Here is a 20114-nt window from a genome sequence, read left to right as displayed (position 1 = left end):
CTGCCTTCGGCTCAGGTCATGATCCTGGAGTCCCAGGATCGAGTCCCGCATCGGGCTCCCTGCTCGGTAGGGAGTCTGCTTCTCCCTCTGACCCTCCTCCCTTTCATGCTCTCTGTCTCTCATTCTCTCTCTCTCAAATAAATAAATAAAATCTTTAAAAAAAATAAAAATAAAAATAAAAAAAAGAATGTAGTATATGATTGTCTAAGCCACAAAATAATAAGAAATATACATACTATTAAAATATTATTGAGGTAACAGGATCTAAAATTTCCAAATACCTGTATCTTAAAATACATTCTACAGGTATTAGCAAAATAAATATAAATAGATCAAACTATAGACAAACTATTAGAAAATAGATTTGCTATCCCAATTAAGGAGAAATAATGTTTTTATAATGACTTAAATAATGGAAGCCTTCAAAAGAAAAGATAGGCAAAGATGATTATAAAAACTTTACAATTTCTCTAAAAAAATAAATGGTACAGGGATTACTACAGTGACTAACTAGCACAATTGCTATAACTAGAGTGATTACTGCATCTCAGGTACTGGACTAAGCATTTGCTTTGTTAAAAAGCAAAAAATGATGGGATGAAAAAGTACTGAGAAAAATACAAATCCAACAAGAGGATATAACATTTGTAAATATTTACACACCCAACATAGGAGTACCTAAATATAAAACAAATATTAACAGACCTAAAGGGAGAAATTTTCAGCAATACAATAATTGTAAGGGACTTTAATACCCCCATTTTCATCAATGGATAGATTATCCAGACAGAAAATCAATAAGGAAACATTGGCCTTACATGACACATCAGACCAGATGGACCTAATAGACATATACAGAACATTCTACCCAAAAGCAATAGAATACATATTCTTCTCAAGTGCGCATGGAATATTCTCTAGGATAGATCATGTTAACAGGAACAAAACAAGTCTCTCAATAAATTTCAGAAGACTGAAATTACATCAAGCATCTTTTCCAAGTGTAATGGTATGAAACTAGAAATCAATTACAAGAGAAGAGTATAGTAAAGGTTAGTATCTATAGAGTTTACATATATTACCAACAAAAAATAAACCAACAAAAAACCCAAGGCCCATATGGACACTTGGGTAAAGAGATGAAAAGCTAATCTACCCACTAAGAAAAAAACAGTAATTAAATATTTAAAATGATTAAATCTGAACTTGCTTGCTAGCAAATTAGTTGAAGTAATATCAAAGTGGCATTTATTATCTAATTCTTACTATATTCTGGCCCATAAGGAGTGAAAGCAAAGCAAAGTCCAGTGCTGGTAGTTCTTAGGAGAAAGACTCAGTCTTCGCAGGTAGCAGTCTACATTGGAGGCAATTTGGTAAATGCAAATGTTTCTACACTTTGACCCAGTGAATCTCAAGCCTGAGAATTTGTTCAAGGGAATAACTTGAAGGAAGAAAGAAAACTATGAGTACAAAGTTGTTTAGAGCAGGGTGGTTAATCATGGCTAAAAGAACTGTAAACATCTGAAATACCCAGCAATCAATGCATGAATGCAAAGATACACCCATTAAATGATAAATAAAAGGACGTCAAAATATATGGAATCAGTTATGAAATAAGTTCAAAAAGTAGAAACAAGAAATTATAGCTACACAAATCAACTGTGAAAAACTTACAAATGCAGGTCAATACTGGAAAGAATAAAAATTGCATTTTTTCAGAATTTATGGGATTGTGGGGCAGATTTTAAGATAAATCTTTTCCTAGTGTTTTGAAGCTGCTTTAATAAGCACATTAAAAATTAAAAGTAGAAAGTATATCATATTTTTTTCAAAAGATTTCCTCTAAAGATGGTTAATTTTCTTTAATTAGTACTTTAAAAAAAAGTTGGAAATTTTACTTCTGGGAATCTTGTTAATGTTGAATAGGTACATGTTAGTTAACTATATTTCAGATCAGGGCTTCCAAAATAGTTGGTGGCATGTGGGCATGCCCATACAACAATCCTTAAGCAGAAGGCTTCTGTGCTAAGAGTGACTACAGGTAGCATGACCCATAGAAGAGGTGAGCCAGGAGATGGGGGGCAGGAGGGAGGCAGCAGATCCAAAGTCTTATTTTCTAAAGATGGGTCTGGCAGGGTGGGTGGGTGGGGACTTGCCGGGCCAGGGAGGAAAGGGCTGGAGTCTGGACTTTGTGGTGACAGCAGATTAGAAAGCAAGAGATGACTCTGATGTCTTGAAAAGAGGAACTGTTCTATTTGAGTGACTTCCTGGGTGTGAGAGGAAAAGGAAGTGTCAAAAGTTGAGGCCTGGGTCACCCTTCCAGGCCTCCTAGGTGCTAACAAGGCTCAGGGAGGGATGGCACGTTCTGGAAGGGGGGCTGGTTGGAAGGAGACAAGTTTAGAGGTTCTCTGAGTGGGCAGGAAACATAATCTGATTCATTCATTTATCTGCAAATATTTACTGAGGGCCTCCTGTGTGTTTGGCCCACACTCGCCACTGGGACAAAGGCCCTGACAGAAGTCTAGTGTTGACACGTTCACCTCCTTTTATCTGGTAAAAATGAATCCAGCCCTGGCCTGAGGAGAGCATCTGCCCCAACCCTACCTACCTTTTTCCTGCTCAGCAGCTTCACTAAGTTCTGGAAGCTTGAGCCCCACTAAGTTCTGATTTCTTATCAGGATGTGCTCCTTTTTAGGAAAAGAAGAAAACAACATTTCAGATGATAACATCAGGCGGAACTCTTCTCTTGTTCTGTTTATGGCTCTGTGACCACTCAGCCTTATGTGGGAGGTACTAGGGGCAGCCTCAAAGGTGGGTGGACAGTCATGACATGGTGACATATGAAGGGCACCTGGAAGACTGCTCCTCTCCCAGCCCATGAACGTGCCTGAAACCCCACCATTAGCACCACATTTCTTGGGTTAAGAATTGTCCTTGGCATGGTCTGCCTTTTAAATAAGCCTGTGGGCCTCAGGGCAAATGAGCTCCAGCCACACTGTAGCTGAGAGCTATATGACAAACAGAAGCAGAGCCCAGGGCTCTGGGGATAGGGTGGTCACCTGGATGTGTATGGAGCTTCTGCTGGAAATGATTTTGTTGAGCTCATGACTGTGCTTCAAGTTCGCTAGAGCTTTCTGTCCTGTTGTTCAGGGCAGTGAATGCCCATTTCCAGGAGTTGTGACCTGTCCTACCCCCATTTCCTCAGTGGCTGGTTATGGCACCCCTTGAGTTGTTAAACTCTCCAGACAAATGAGGCCTGAGAGTTGCTGCCCCACTATACTGCCTGGGGCCTCAGTCAAAGCCCAGGAGAGATGGGGATGCTGACCACAGGTCAGTCAGCACCAGACCAACACTTCCAATGTCTGACAGATCTCCTCGCCCCTTGTGACTTGTGCTTATGAGGGGATTTTCAGTCTCCCTCGTAGCAGGGGCCACTTGAGTGGTTTGCCCCCTGGGTAAGGAAGGAAAGGAAGGGGCCAGCAGAGGGTGCTCGTGGCTCAAATGGAAATAATTGGCCAGGGCCCTTTACCTGTTTCCTTAGCAGCTCCCTGGAGCCTCCAATTCAGAGAATCATGGAAAGTTTCTGAATAGGAATGAAGGTTTCTGAATAGGACACATTGCAGTGTGTCCCTGCTAGCACAGAGACCTCCTCACTTGTGCTTGACTGCTAATAGGTACCTCTTTTCCTTCCCCATGTCACACGCATTCTGTAGGGGAGCCAGGGGAGCCTTGTCCAGTTTTAGCCGTGAGGGTGCCAGGTCCCTCCCCATGGAGTCCCTGTAGCCTGGGTTGGCCCTATGGGGAAATGGGACTGGATAACGATTCCTTGTCCTGTTAATCTCTTCTCACCCTCACACCCTATCTCTGTCCCCTACATTGCTGGATACTCCCAATCACCCCCTGCATAGGGTGGCAGCCCCATGAGAGATTACTGTGCCTGGTTTGATGGCCAATGAAAATTGGGGACATCACAGACACTGGAAGAAATTCATCACAGAGGGAGCAGCCCCTCATGGCCGTCATTATACTTGAGGATGGATTAGGGGCCCTTTGTTAACAGGCATCAGGAAGGAAAGTTCCGGGGCCTGACAAAGGGAAAAGCTGTTCCATCCTTGGCATGACAAGGCACTCTATTAAGGGCTTCCTGTTTATGAGCTGCCAACTCTGGCTGGAGGGGAAAACACAGCCCAGTACTGAGAGCTCATGTGCCCGCCATACACCTGCCTTCCCCTTAAAATGTGGCTTTGTGTGGCTACTATATCCCACACTGACCTCACCCTGGTAAGTGCAGTAAAATCACCTGAAACATATTTATGAAGAAGATGCTGCACAGTGGGCCTGATTTATCAGGGTGGGGAAGTTTAGGGACCCACAAGGCCCAAGTCCAGGCCACAGTTGCCCTGCTTAGCAGCTCAGCCCAGAGGTCTTCAGCCCAGGGGGACCTGGAGTGCACACCCTGCCCAGCTGGCCCCCAGGAACCTACCTCACGGAGCTTCGACAGTTTTTGCATCCGTACTGGCTGCACTTGTATCTGAAAGTCTTTGAGTCCGGGTGCCTTGGCCAACTTGTTGCCTGCTTTGCCCGAAAAACGCTTCTCTTCCTCTGCCAGAGGCAGCTTAGCAAGCACTTTCTGCAGCCGGGGGCCAGGTTCTTCAGGACCACTGTCCCAGGAGACCCCCCGCTGTAGGGGCGGCCGGGAAGCAGGGGGCCGCAACTCAGCTTTGGAGCCAAATTTTGACCCTGTCGGCTCTCCAGCTGTACCTTTTCCCTGGGGGCCCAGGGGAGCCACCCCTCCAGAGCCCTGGGCTGGACCTCTAGGCAGAGGGTTGCCTTCCCTGGCTGTCTTCAGAAGTGCCTTTCCCAGCTCATTTTCAGCAGGGCCAGGCTGAGGGCTATTCAGGGCCATTTTCCCACCACTGCCTACGCCAGAAGCTGGGCCTTTGGGTGTGGCCTCAGGGCACTGGAGGGGATCGCAGTTTTCCTTTTGTTCAATTGCAATCTCTTTGGACTTCTCAATTGTGGGAGAACGAGGAGTCAGCCTGCCCTGAGACAATTTCCTCTGGTCATTCTGCTTCCGGTCAGCTAGCCCTTTGGAGACATTCTGAAAGAGACAAGGTGGAACTGGGACTCTGGAAGCAGGCTGGAGAGGAAAGAGGTGGGGCCACTTCCACTGTGGGGCCTCTGTCCCCACAGACCCTGCTAAGGTGCCTGTGTGTATGTGTGTGCACTGAGTGAAAGGGAAGGGCTTCTCAGTCAAGTCTGAATCAGTAAAGGGGGTCTGCAAACAAGTCTGAGGTCTATAAAACAGACAGGACAAGGGGACCTGTCATTCACAGTCTTCCAAGAACTTCCCAAGGGCTGGGAGCTGTGGAGGACAGTGGAATAGAGGACAGCTTGGGGGCAGTCACAAATTTTGGCCTTGACTCAGTTGCCCCAGTTTCTAGTCTTGACTCTTCCTGGCAAGGCCCTTAACTCTTAGGGACTCAGATTTCTCATCAGGGTTGTGAACCCTCTGAAATTATTGCAAATGTATATGTGTGTTTAAATGTGCAAATTGTATGTATTTTTCTGGGGAAAGAATCTGTAGCTTTCAACAGTTTCTTAGAGAATTCCATGATCCAAAAGAGGTTAAGGATCTTTGCATCAGGTGATTCTTACAAAGGTGATATCTTACTACGCAGAAGTTCTAAGATTCTGCACTTACTTCATTTCCCAAGGGAAACCCGCTTTGTGAGGAGTATTTGTATGGCTGTCCTATGTGAGTGGTGAAACTCTCCCAGAGGACTCTATCCTAGCCGCACTTCTAGATGAGATTGTATTTCATGCTGCCCTCGACATCACCTTGAGCACTTTGCTCTGAGCAGGGGTGGGGCCCTTCTAGTGCTCATCAGCACTAGATTTTCCAGGCTGCCCCCAAGAAGAATCCCAATCAGGAACTGGAACTTTGCTGTAATTTTTACTAGAGTGACAAAAGCAGCAGCCTTGCCTGTTGCCAGGCCTAGCAGTCCCCCTGGTCTATGGCTAGTGGCCTGAGTGAAGGTGCAGGGTTATAGGGTTATAGTGAAAGTGACCTCCACTGAATACTGCCTCCTTACCCCCTCCACTTTAGACTTCCAGTCATGATAGAACAGAGGAACCTTCTAGCTTCCCCAGGCTTGACCCTCCACTCACGTACACCAACTTGCAGGCTGCCCAAGGCTAGCCTAGACTTTTGGAACAGTGTCTCCCACACCCACATCATCCAAATTGGGCAGAGCTCACACTCACAGGCTCGCCAAGGTGAGGTGAAGAGACTTCGGCCTCATCCCCCTTCTGTTGGAGAAAGTGAACACAAGTCAGACAGCAATGTGAAGAGACCATATCTCCTCTTGAAATACCCTCAAAGTGGTATAGATGCTTTCCGCTCCCAGCCACCGTCATCTCAATAGGTCGTGGAGAACCTCTTAGGGGTTAAGGGGTAAGAGGAGAGACCAGTTGGCATAGAAACCCCAATCAGGACCCCTGTTACCTGTGGTGGTGCTCCAGACAAAGGGGACTGTGGGCCACTGCATGCATCCAAACCTGGAATGGTCCAGACACTGGTGAGTGATGTCCAACACCCCAGACCATCAGCTGTCCCTTTAGCAAAAACACATCTACCTCCCCAGAATGCCCTCCCGTGGTTCGCTCAGGTACGGTGGCCAGTAACGCCTGACATGTTGAATACCTTCCACATGTCAGGTTCTATGGTGAGCCCTCATTTAATCAACACTGAAACCACATGAGGAAACTGAGGCAGAGGGAAGTCAAGGTCAAACAGCCAGGAAGTATCAGCGCTGGGAACTGAATGAACCCAGGCTGCCTGAGCTTGCCCCACAGCTCTGACAAGGGCAGGCTGTTCTCCCTGGCACCATGCCCCTTTCCAAGCTGGTTTGAGGGTGTGGCCCTGTACACAGTGTAATGAAAGGGAAGAAACCAAAAAGAAAAGAGTGGCTCAATTAGAGGGCCTTCTAAATAAGCTCTGGGGTGGCCTCTCTGTGAGTCCTCTCTTAGCAGAGAAAGCACCAGTTGTAGCCCCTTTCCCACAACCTTGCCTCCGTCCTCACCTACCTAGACTCATCCTGGGCTAGGCCTATCTCCCCACACTAGCTCAAAACCCCAACAGAAAGTACATCCACCTCCTCAGAGGCAGCCCCACCAGGCCTAGCTGGGATGCCAAACAAGGGTCCTGACTAGAAAGCCTGCGAGATGGGATGCATCCTGGGCATCCTGGTGGGGCCAGGGGTCGGACTCAGCTGCCACCCAAAGAGATAAGCCCAGACAGGAAATGCCAGGGGCATTGGACCTCACCAGGCGTGGAGACAGTAAGCGAGTTGCCTTGAGAGGATGTCGGAGAAGCTCCGGGGCTGAGGTTTGAGGAAACAGCTGTGGAGACAGACACAAACTGGCCAGCATTCATGAAGGTTTACAACTTCAGCCTAACAAAGATATCCTTTCAGGTATTTCTGACCCCTGGGAACTGGGACTGCTTCATCAGGTCAGGGGCTGATTCTGGACTGCCATATAAGGCTCCTACCGCAGGAGGACTCCATCCATGCAGGGTGGTCCAGGAGCCTGTGCACATGGGTATCACACAGGGATTTCTCTCTATGTAGGATTCAGGGAGGGGGAACCCATGTTAAATTCATGGGTATCATAAAGGCTGACATTTCTTGGTGAAACAGAAAGACACAATAGGCCCAAAAAAGGAAAAGCAGAGTTTTCTGGGCTAGAGTTGCATCAGTATTTTAAGAGCTTCTGAAATAGCTCTTTCAGCTATTTCAGCTAAGATGCCCTGTCTTTACAAGATCCTCTCCACAAGTATCAGTCCCCTTGGTGCCTACAGGCCTACAGGCCTGGGGGCAGGCAAGTCAAAGGCCACCCCTTGGAAGCAGGGCTCCCGCTACAACTGGGTCCTGGCCCTCCCTATCCCCTACCCCACCTTGGAGGGGCTCAGGGCAGCCACCTGTACATCCTACCTGACGGGGAGTCTCCGGGGCCGCTCCTGGACTTCCTCCCACGGCGGGTCAGGAATCGTTCACTCACCGACTTGGCTTCTTCCAGCAGCGCCAGGTTTTTCTTCTTGTCCTCTTCTGAGATGCTGATATCCGGCAGCTGGTCATTGACCAGGTCAATAACGTGCCCTGCAGGGTCTGCAGTGGGAGGGTGAACTCAAGGTGAGAACCACAGAATCCTTGGCCCCCCACACCTTAGCCCAGGGAAGCTGCCCAGAGTGGACTCAGCCAGCCAAACTTCAGCCCAATGCCAGGCCAGGGAGACAGATAGGGGTACCTCAGCAGGTTTGTAGCCTGTGGCTGTGGCAAGTCCTCTGTAACAAATAATCATGAAGCCACCTAGGTTCCCAGTACTGTCCTAAACTCTGCCATTAGGGAAGGCCATCAGGAGCTCCACCTCCATGCTATCTTTCCCTAGTGTGTTCTTCTTTCAGGTCTCTATGTGTTCAACAGGCTAGGGAGCTTAAGATGTGTGGATAAAGAGCACTCCAAAGATCATGGCCACCTTCCCTCCCTTCTTTCCTCTACTCACACTATCTACCTCCACTCTTCTCCAAAACTGCCTCTTCTCCAGCAGCGCTTCTATGGGTAAATGACACCACTTTCCCCAGCTGCTCAGAAACGTGGGAGTCACTCCACACTCCTTCCTCGGTCTCTTCACATCCCACCAACTGGTTATCAAGTCCTGATCATAATTTACCTCAGAAATATCTCTGGAACTTGTGCCTCCTCTCCATTCTTGTTCCTTAGATCTTACCTGCACAGTTACAACAGCTGCTTCATAGGCCTCTACCTTCACGCTATCCACTTCCTCCCATCTTCCACTGCCTATCAGAGTCAACTTCCTAAGAGCCATATCTGACCTTGCACTTCTCCTGCCTCACATCATCAGGATTCCACATGAAAGGAAGTTTGAGAGATGGGATGAGCCAATTGCTAATGACCCAACTTGAGCACCTGGATTCAGCACTCCTTGAAACCAAAAGCTCTGGCTTTTATTTTCATGTATGTTTGTTTTTTTGGGTAAGATAGTTTGAGTTATGTTCCATCATTTGAAAGAGTCCTGACTAATACACACAGCAGAGCATTCAGTTGCTCTGTTATGGTTCCTGCTCCCCCACCATGTTGTTTCTTCCACCCAGAATGCTTTTTCTTCCTTTTGTCTATCTGTCCAACTCCCTAAGGCACAACTCAAATACTCTCTCTTCTGGAATATCTATCCAGCCTTCCCCCTCCCCAGATAGAATTGGTCTCCTTCTTGCCTCAGTTTCCCTGACACTTCTTTAAAGGGCCTTATAATACGGTGTCTTGATTATATCTGTTCATTTCTCAGTCTCTTCATAGACTATGAGTAACATGGAGGCAGAGACCAGGTCTATATCATATCTGTATTCCAATGGTCCAGAACAGACCCTGAGAAATCATTTGGATAATGAGCTAGTGATTGGGGCAGAGATGCTTGCATTCAAACACATACCTACCTGGATGTGGGCCTTTCTAGCAGGAGGTAGAGGGCTCTGCCCCCTGTGCCCCAGAATTGAGCCTCACCCTGCTGTTGTGTCTCTTTGACTTCTTCATCTTTCTCTTCACCCTCTGGCCTTGTCTTTTTACCAAAATAAATTAAAATTAGATATCATACTTCTTCTGGGCTCAAACACAGAGGGACAGACTGACTTTGCCTTCTTGGGCTCGTAGGTATAGACCTGCCTGAGAATTAGGAGAGGGGAAGGGGCTGAGCTGCCAGATCTTCTTGCTCAAACATACTTTCAGCTGGACCCCTATCTCTGGTTGCAGAAATAAGATAATTGGACTAGCCCTTACCCACAGAAGTCAGCGAAGCAGTAGAAACCTTCAAGTGTCGGTGAGAAAGCCTCCTGTGGGGACTGTGAGCTCTGAAAGACAGTACAGAGTCATCTTGTTAAGAAAATTTGTCCACAGCTTGTAAATAGGCAGATACCTGTATATTCTTTCAAAGTCATCCTAGAGCATCGTCTTACGAGCTTGTCTAAGCTTTAGAACTTGTTAGAAATGCAAATTCTCAGGTTCCACCCCAGACTAAATGGATCAGAAACTCTGGGAGGTGGGGCCCAGCCATCTGTAATTGAACATGTCCCCCTAGGTGATTCTGACGCTTGCTAAAGTTTTTGAAAAACTGCCCTAAGGAAATGTAACTTTGGCTATTTATTTTTATTAGGGCCCAGACTCTGAGTGAACATCTAACTGTAGAAAACTCATAAAATATGAATAATTGTCTGGTAGAGATGTAGATGATTTCTGTTGGGGAAGAAAGATAAAAAACAAGGTTTCATTGTCCTCTGGAACATTAACCTATTTTATATCAAACTTAGTAATCTTATTCCAGTATTCTTTTCCTCCCCACTGATTATATATATATTTCCATTTCTTGTATCCTCTTTTGAACTGACTTTGTCATCGGGATGGTTTCCTCATCAATGAGTTAAATAAATCTTTGACACATGCTCACTATATTTTTGTATGAGAATGATCTTTGTAGCTTTTTGAAAATTATACTTAGTCTTACTCAAGCAAGACCAATGCATATGCTTGTGCTGTGTCAAACTGAGGCAGTGACATCCCTGAGTACGTGAGCCAGTGTCCTTCCCAAGGGGTCATCTTCCCCACAGGACCCACTTTGACCAGACGCAGCATTCTCCAGTCAAAGACTCTTATCTCTCAGGTCTGTTTGCAAATATCTGGGCAGTTATTATGGGAAACTACCCTGCTATGATTTGTGCTTAAAGACTAGCAAAGTACAAAGAACCAAATCCAGGAAAAGAAAAATAATTTGGGGGGAAAGATAATGGACAAGTCCCAAGCTCTTGCTCTCATTTGGAAAAACTGCTTGATTCTATTTCATCAATAAAATGATCAAGAAAGAAGATTTATAAAAAGTATATATAGCTATCTAATCCTCATGTGCTAGGAAATATTGTTCTTCACAGCACAAAGATTAGGCAAAGACGTACCTGTTGACCAGGTTTTTGTCAGTTTCTCCTTCCGGTGAACTGGCATCCCCAGTCAGGACGATGGTAGGTGGACTGCAGGATATTCCTGCGGTGTGAGGGCCCTGGTAGTTCAGAATAAAACACAGATGGAGTTAGGCTTAGGATGGTGGAAGCTTCCAGGAGCTGGAGCATTTACTCCAGTATTATGACACTCAAAACCATCTTGATAAGGGTTGAATACAGTTTATTTGGATTATTCAGGGGAAAAAAAGGAAAGAAAGAATGAAAAAAGGCAGTTTCTCCTTCATTCCCCAGCAGACATTCACTGAGCTTAACACGGCCTACTTTTCATAAACTAAGATTCTGGAAACTCTAAGCCATCCCTGGTTAGTCCTCACTAACAATCTTGAAAAAGAATGGTACAGAGGCCTCAGGCTGCAGCCAGTCAGGTTGGGGAAGGAGGAAGACCAGGAGAACAGGTGGTGGCACCCACACATTGGGTGGGTATACAGTGAGATCCCACATTGGGTAATTGTGACATTTCGATAAAGGTGATATGTTCAACGGGTCATGGAATATGCAGTTTAATTGTGTAACCTTGAAAAATGTTTATCTGAATAAATACACATTTCTGAAATTAGAACAAAAGTTATTAGCCAGTCCTTAGATTTTTGAGGTATTTCAAAACCACTAAACAAACAAAACTACTAATAACAAACATGAGTCATTTCATTCTAGGTTAGTAAGGTTGTAGTTAAATTGGTGTACTATTACACTGTGATGGCCATGTGAATGGTAAAACCATATCTGGTCTGTAATAAATATTGATTGAGTGAGTGAGTGAAAGAATAAAATGAAAGCAATATAGGATATACAATAAGGTCCATAAAGATGCACATCAGCCTGCATTTCCCCACACCTCAGTGTACTGGGGATAAAAATAGGACTAGGTAACAGTAATACAGTCTCTCCAGTTCTTTGCCACCTACTGTTGTAGTATGTCCATCTAAGAATTGTTCCCACGTATGTCTGGGAATCTCTCTAGGGGTTTTCTCATATGTCCCCTCATCATTTTCCTTCTCTTCTTCCCTGCCCATCCTTACTGGTGTGTGTTGTCAGGGCTCTCTGTGAACACTCTACTGTCCCTGCCAGGGCCTGTCTCCCAGCACTCTCAAGCATGTCACACCAGCTCCCACTGTTGGAGTGCCTTCCTGGAGCTTCAGAGCAGTAGGTCCCCATTGCCACTTTCCCTGGGGGCTGTGTCTTTCTGGAGCCTCTGGGCAATAAGTGTTCTCACTTCTTCTGGCCCTGCTGAAGCCATTGCCTGGGGGCTGCCCTTGCAGATCTAGGGCTGAGCTGTGTTCTTGAGCACTTTGTGTGCAGGTATTGAACTCCTTGCAAGGTGGGGAAGAGGATCTCTCTCCTTTTCACATTATTACTTGTTAAGTGGGTTCCATACAGTGCTATCTAGGCTTCTTAAATCCCACAATTTTTAGTGAAACCAACTCTTCCTGTTTTCATTTGTATCTCCTCCCTCCCTTGGCCTCAATCATAAGGCCGGGTAAGCTGGAGAAGTGTCTCTGAGTCCCATCAGGGAATGCCAGGTCCCTGTGTTCCAGGACCTCTTCAACTGGAGGGAGGTGCAGGGATTGGAGGAGGAGGAAGCACTCAGAATCCCTGGACACATGGTAAGAAAGTTGGGACAGGGACTTTGGCTGGATAGGAAGCAGTAGGAAGCAGCATTGCCTCTTGTAAGAATCATACAGACCTATGCTCAGATTTCTGCTCATTATCCACTAGCTATGTGTCCTTGAGCAAGTTATTTAACCTCTCTGTGCCCCATGATCATAAAAATCCAACTCACAAGGTTGATGTGAAGATTAAAAATAATATCGAGAAAGCACCTAGCACATGACTGGTGTTTTCAATAAATAGTTATATTACTGTCAGATTACTTTTCTCTCTCATTCAACAAAGACACTTTAGTTATCCATCATGTGTCAGGAGCAGCTTAAAAAACAAAGACCCTCAAGACCTCACAGATCCCTTGCTTAAGGGATATAGAGAAGTAATGAATAGTTACAATAAATTTAAGCTGGTAAGAAATGGACCACATTCTGTGAAAGCTCAAAGGAAAGGAAAAAAAAAACTCCTCAGGGGAGTTGGAGAAGACATTTCAGCTGGGTCTTGAGGGATGAATGGGAGCTTGTAAGACAAAGATATTAGGGGAGAGGTTTTGGGCAAAGGGAACAGCATTAGCAAAAGGCGTAACTGGGCATTAGGGATTTATCAGTGTAATTGGAGCATGGACTCTGGAGTATGTAAGATAGGAAAGTTCAGGGATGGGGGCTGCAGTATTGTGGTTTATAAGAAAACATATATATTTGGTCATTCAGATGACCAAAATATATTTTTCATAGACATTTGGTCTTCATCCACAGTTCCTGGCTCACAGCTCACAAGACCCTTGGAATTTCCTGAGCGATAAGAGCAATGGGAAAATCTTTTGTTATAATATTTGGTCTCTTGTCCCTAGTTCCTAAACTCCCTTCAGAGCCATAAAGGTGAAATGGGTGGCTTGTTATCTATAACAAACCCTTTCCACCACAACTAGGTTTATGCTAATGAAGGTGACTTTTGCAAAGCACCTAAGTATGGAAGCTGGTTGCCAGGGGAAACAGCCATGAATAGAGGGTTGGAACTTTCAGTCCCACCCCCTGAGGTTGACTCAATCACCAATGACCAATGAGTTAATTAATCATGCCTACATAATGACACCTCTATAAAAACCCAAAAGGAGGGGGTTCAGAGAGCTTCCATGTTGGGGAACCAACACACTTCCACATGCCACTGTGCCACATCCCAAGCTCCACAAGGACAGAAGCTCCTTTATTCAGGACCTCACCCTATGTATCTCTTCATCTGACTGTTGATTTGTATCCTTTAAAATCCTTTGTAATTGGGACGCCTGGGTGGCTCAGTTGGTTAAGCGTCTGCCTTTGGCTCAGGTCATGATCCCAGGGTCCTGGGATCGAGTCCCGCATCGGGCTCCCTGCTCTGCGGGGAGCCTGCTTCTCCCTCTGCCTCTGCCTCTCTCTCTCTCTGTCTCTCATGAATAAATAAATAAAATCTTTAAAAAAAAATAAAAATAAAAATAAAAAATAAAATCCTTTGTAATAAATCATTAATCTAGTGAATAAATGGGTTTTCCTGAGTTCTGTGAGTCACTCTAGGAAATTATCACACCTGAGGAGGAGATCATGGGACCCTCTGATTTCTAGCCAGTCCATCAGAAGCACAGGTGACAACCTGGACTTGTGATTGGTGTCTGAAGTGGGAGCAGTAGGACAGAATCCTTCACCTGTGGATCTGATTCTATCTCCAGGTAGATAGTGTCAGAATTGAGTTGAGTTCTTGGACACCCTCCTTGTGTCAAATAATTGCTTGTTGGTAGGGGAATCCTACAACACATACAAACACACACATGTTGGACTTGGGTCCAGGAAGCTAATTTAGAGGCAAATAATGGAAGTAGCATAAACGGTTGAGCCAGCGTCTGACGGACATTGGGTGTTACCCCAGTGAGTTTGATCTTTGTGATTTTGGAGATGGGGAACACTGAAGGTCAGGTTTGGGAATAATTTGACCACCCAAAGAGAGAACATAGAAATTTTGACAGGAGATCCATTCGTGGATCATCATACTGCACATTGGTTGAGATGATGGAAAATGTCCAGTTATTACAGCATCCATCATCTTCCTAGGAATTTTGAGAAGCTTCCAATAAATTGGAGCTGTGTTACTCTCCATTTGGACACCCACAGCTGGCCAACGTAGAGTGACAGGGAGTCAGCATGATGCTTATGGCTGGAACCAGGACTGGCCAATCTATCCTCATAATTACCGAGCTCCAGTCCCTCCAAGAACACAGATATCCATCTTTCTGTCAAGGACTCCTCTTGTAAGAGATGCTCAGGAAGTTTCCCAAAAAAGCAACAGCTCCTTTGATGGATAGTATAAACTTGATGGACTAGTGATGGTCACTCTTTATGGTCACTTGCTTTGTCCTTTTGTTACCCTGTCTCTTAGTCTCATAACTATAAAATTGTCAAAGGCCTGCTTTGTCTCAGAAGTTTGTGTGAAAAAAATAAAATGATGAATGTGTATGCACTTTGATAAGTCTCATATGATCTACAAATACCCATTAATCACAATTATCATTAAAATGAACAATGGCTCTACTCAGTTCTCCCCACCTTTTGTCCCCTCGTAGGAGGCCAGCAAGCAGCAGAGAGGCTGGGGCCTTCCAAGGGGCCAGGAGGGAAGCAGGAGGATCTTGGGTCATGATGTGGGGCTTGATGACACAGTGGAACAGTATCCAGAAGAGCTGCTGAGGTCAAAAGGGGAATCAGGGTGTCAAAATGGCAGGTCATGGGCTGAAGCTGGGCAGGCAGGGCCAGGGGCAGGTGCCTCTTTACTGGGAAAACTGGTAAAGAGGGAGGAATGGGGAGGTTTTCTATTGTGTGGATTCTCCAGTGAGCAGAAAGAAGGGCTGAAGTTTTTCCAGAGGCTTCTCTTCATGTCACTACAAGCGTTTCTTGTTATGTGGTTTCTTGGCTCTCAGTTAGGGAATTAGCCTATTCCCTGAGCTACAAATTCTCTGAGGTACAAATCAGAGAGCTGGAGGACCATTCCCTGTGAGTAGTGTTTATAAGGTTTTATATTAGTTGCCAACATTTTATAATTGGAAGAATTCCCATAAAGTTCTGGATTTCCTGACCAAGCAATCTTGGGTCTACATTTCTGCAAAGTGAACCTTGGTCTGCTTCTGTTGGCTTGCTTCAATCAGTTGCGCTCCCTGCCTGGCCCTGAAGCATCCAAGTTACTGCCCCTGCGCTACATGATTCTTAACCCGTCGTGGTTTTCTGGAGCACAAGAGGTTTATGCTTAAAGCCTCTTCCACTTGTGACACCTTTTTTTAAAACCACTTTATTAAGGTATGATTGACATATGAAAAGCTATACATATTTCATGTATACAACTTGATAAGTTTAGAGCTAAGTATACACTTGTGAAACCCTCATCATAATTTATGCCATAAACCTATCCATCACTTCCCAAAGTTTCTTCCTACCTTCTTATTTATTTACTACTATTATTATTGTTGCTGTTGTTGTGATAAGAACACTTATAAGATCTACCCCCTTAACAAACTTTTAGGTGTACAATACAGTATTGTTAACTCTAGGCACTAAGCTGTACAATAGATCTCTAGGACTTATTCATCTTGCATAACTCCCACATCATCTTGATGAGGTTTCTTTCCATACAGCCTCATTGGTGACTGCTACCATGGGGATTCCATTTGAGACCCTGACTGTGCTTACAGTATGTTTGAAGTTCCTTCCCTGGGTGGGGTTTATTTTGACCATGACAGTTTGAGCTCTAGAAATTACCTTATTCATGTTTTTCATATTTAGAGAATTTCTGTGAATCCTCAAGTGAACAAGAAGAAATGCACTTTGACTAACATATCATTTTCATGCTCATTATATCATATGGTTTCTGCCATCCCTTAGGGTGGGCTTTTATGAATTCCCAGCAGGCATTAATGCAGATGGGGTAGGTCTACATAAAAGGGGCAGGAGAACCAAACATCACTTTCTTCATGTTGCATTCTGAAAGAAAATTTGTGGTAGTGCTGATGGGATTATAATATATACCTCCAAGAGTTTCATATATTCAGGCAGCTGAGTAAGTAGAATACAATTCATTTATTTATTTAATTTTCTTGACACACTACCTGTTTCCCAAAGCAATTTGAAGTAACGAGCAATAAAATCTAAGATATAAAAACAGGAGGCTATAAAAATGAGGAGATAATTTGATAAATATAAACATCCCTAGGAGATAAAGAGGAATGCATGCCTTTCCTAACCATCCATGGTTTGACTCTGAAGTTAAACTGTTTGACTTGAAACCTAATGAACTGTGATCCATGTGGTCTAGGCTCTGAGAAAGATTTCTTTAAAGAATTATTCAGCAGACAAAAAAAGCAATACAAAAAGAACTCCATTCTTCACTCTCACCTCTCAAAGGACATGGAATGCTTAACTCCGATCCTCCCTCACCTCTGCCCTTTGACTTTTCACTTGCTTACCCTCCCCACCAGAAGCTTCTCTTCCTCTCCTTCCCTCTTTAATTTACTCTTCCAGCTCCATCAATTTACTTATTGTACAGATTGTCTAACCTTTCTTTTTATGATTGACACAGTTTTCAAAAGTCTTAGAGTCTAAGAGAGGTCATTGTGTACACGTTCACACATTATTACGCTTTATTCTCTTCATTCATCCAGCAAACTCACCGAATGCTTATTATGTGCTATGGTCTATGCTAGGGCCTGGGAAGAGAAAAGTGAACTAGGCAGGCCTCTGAAATGCTTCCCAGTTAGCACAGTGGGATGGGGAGTGAGGAAAGTAAACCCCACCCCTCCCGCCCCCACCCCAGGTAGCACCCAGGGCCTGGTGCCCTTAGTGTTGACTGTGACATAAATGGTCTGCAACACACTGGAGGAACTGCTTTCTGGTGGAAGTTTCCTCTGCCTCCTGGCTAAAGGCCACTTTCAGGAAAAGCTCTCCTGAGGTGGCTATCATGTATGGGGCTGTAGGCACCCTTACTCAGAGAAGGGCAGAGCTGCTCACACAAAAAGGCAGAAACAAGCCATGGGTGGCAAGTGCCAAGCATGTAACCACAAACACACATAATTCAAAGCTGTTAAAAACCAGGAAGCATAAAGCAATCAGGGAAAAATCCTCTAATCCCCTGATGGAATGTCCCGGAATGCTCCTCACTCTCTCTTTCCGATGTGTGCAAAATATACAGTAATAAAATCAAAGTGTTCTTTCCCTAACCGGTACACAGAATGGTTGAACAAGCTCTGGGCAAAACTGTTTTTGTGGGGAACATTCAGTCTTCTGCAGGCTGTTTCAGTTCAGCAGGCACTAGGGAGACCAGAACCCAGGAGAGTGTGGGAGATTCCAGGGGCCCCCTGGAGTGAATTCTGCCAGATTTTAGTGTGTGTGATGAGTGTAAATACTCTTCCCTGCTCCCACCCTGAGCTGCCAAACAGAAGACAGGGCCTCAAGGAAGCTTGCAGTGCAGGGTGTCCAAACACAGAGTCTGCCAGTGAAGTTACTGGCTTCAGGACTTCAAGGGCCTTGGGCTTGGGAGCCACGGTAATTCATGCATGACACAGCTTCTCACTTACTAGCTGTGTGACCTTGGGCAAGTTACCTCACCTCTCTGTGCCTTGGTTACCTCATCTGTAAAAAAACTATCTCACAGGGTAGTTAAAATAATTAAAAGGATTGATATAGAAATAAGATTGCCAGTTAAAATACAGGATGTCCAGTTATGTTTGGACTTCAAATAAACAACAAATAATTTTTTTAGTGTTGTGTGTGTCCCAAATATTGCATGGACATAACTGTGTTTTCATTTGCTAAATCTACAGCTCCAGATGGAAAGCTCATAGAAGAGCACCTGGCACTTAGTAAATGCTCATTATGTGTCAGATGTTATATTCTGTTACTGTTACCTTTGGGGCTGAATTAATTACTTCAGAGTTTGGTTTTGAGGAGATTGTTGTTCTTAGTTTTGAGTCTGATCAACCATCTAGAGTTAAATTAGGAAGGCCTTGCCCTTCTGGTCATGAAGCCACAGAGCATCTCCCCTGGGCATCTGACCACACAAGCTCTACTGGTCTTGTAATCAATGACTCCCAGAATGGTCTTGTAATCATTGACTCTCAGAGATGCCCACCTCCAAGGCCACCTTCACCTGGCTCCACTTCCTCTCTTACCATCTGCCCCTCAGATCAAGTAGAGCTGCCCTTTGTGGGTTACAGACACAAGAAGCAAAGGAACAAATGTGGGTAGAGGGCAGTGACACTTTCTTAGACCTACTATGTGTGGGGCCCCGTCCCAGACACTTCTGGTGTGGTTCCTCGCTTCATCCTCTCCAGCAATTCTACGAATGAACCTCAGGATACCCATCTACAAATTGGGGATGATAATGCCTCCTGATGTCATCAAATCGTGAAGAGGAAAGTGAAGTCCCTGAGCATGGAATAGGCGATGGATACATTTCTTTTCTCTCCCCCTTTTTTCCCCTTCAATCCCCACTTTACCAATGAAAAAACAGACTTGTCCAGGGCTGTACAGCTGGTAAACAGTGGGAAAGAAGGACAACACATCAAGCCTGTTGGCCTTCCCACTCCACCATGCTGCTCTTACAGTTGTTTCCCCTGGTCTTTGGTCTCACCTCCCCTGGTACCTGGTATGTGCAGGACACTCTGACACTCCTTTGTTATTCTTCCAAGCTGCTCTCTCCCTCACAAACCTCTTCTAGGAAGCCCTCCAGCCAGCACAAGTTTGAACATACAGCTGGAAGAGAGATAGCAGGGGCATCCCCTTAGCTTCCCATGGGCCCAGCCACCCCAGGGGTCCATTTCCCTTCCCTGGAGTCAGCCAAGCACTAGGAGCCTGGGCTGTTTCCCCACAAGTTCACCCTATAATAAGCCAGCAGGTCACATTTTGTTCTCCTTAAATAAACCTTATAGAAACATTTAAATGTTTATTTCACTCATAAATTCCCAGGAATGTGCAACAGTTTCCTAACTGCCTGGGTGCAGGGATAAATATAGGCCAGTGTCATAGACGGGAATATTATCTTCCTTTCCCCAATGTCACATGACTAAGCCTGGACTAGGAAGCTCTAAGCAACAGCTCCAGCCCTGGCAGGACTGAGGAGTTTAGCTCCTGCACTTGGGCCCTGGCAAATAGCCTGGGACAGAAGGATCCTACTAGAAGCCAGTGTGGGGTAATGAAGTTGGGGAACACTAGTCAGAATCACACCTGGATGACCTTGGGTACTTAACTTTTCTGAGTTTCATATTCTTAAACATTATGTGGAGCTAATAATTCCCATTTTCCAGGCTTGTTTAAGGATTAGACAAGATAAAGCAATAATAGTGATGATGATGATGATGGTGAGGGTGGTGGTAGAGGCTGGGCCTTGTGGTGGCTGTATCCCCAGGTCCCTCTCTCATAGCCTG

At 45.1% G+C, this 20114-nt stretch overlaps 1 protein-coding gene across 2 annotated transcripts in view; it reads right to left on the bottom strand.

The window, feature by feature from the left end:
- IRAG1 (inositol 1,4,5-triphosphate receptor associated 1) overlaps positions 1-20114 on the bottom strand; it is an 80678-nt gene that overhangs the window by 51303 nt on the left and 9261 nt on the right. The window contains exons 2-9 of one of the 2 annotated variants that reach the window (XM_021685770.2): positions 11021-11121; positions 9855-9925; positions 7998-8171; positions 7330-7404; positions 6509-6561; positions 6268-6312; positions 4484-5101; positions 2609-2687 (exon numbers count right to left, since the gene is read on the bottom strand). In XM_021685770.2, coding sequence (XP_021541445.2) covers positions 2609-2687; positions 4484-5101; positions 6268-6312; positions 6509-6561; positions 7330-7404; positions 7998-8171; positions 9855-9925; positions 11021-11121 — 1216 coding nt within the window. Of the gene's footprint in view, positions 1-2608; positions 2688-4483; positions 5102-6267; positions 6313-6508; positions 6562-7324; positions 7405-7997; positions 8172-9854; positions 9926-11020; positions 11122-20114 lie in introns of both variants that reach the window. The other variant, XM_044919326.1, reaches the window with a different exon arrangement.

This window comes from Neomonachus schauinslandi, chromosome 11 (genome assembly GCF_002201575.2).
Source record: "Neomonachus schauinslandi chromosome 11, ASM220157v2, whole genome shotgun sequence".
NCBI classification, from domain to species: Eukaryota; Metazoa; Chordata; class Mammalia; order Carnivora; family Phocidae; genus Neomonachus; species Neomonachus schauinslandi.
Note: the sequence above shows the minus strand (reverse complement) of the source record. Positions and strands in the feature narration are given on the sequence as shown.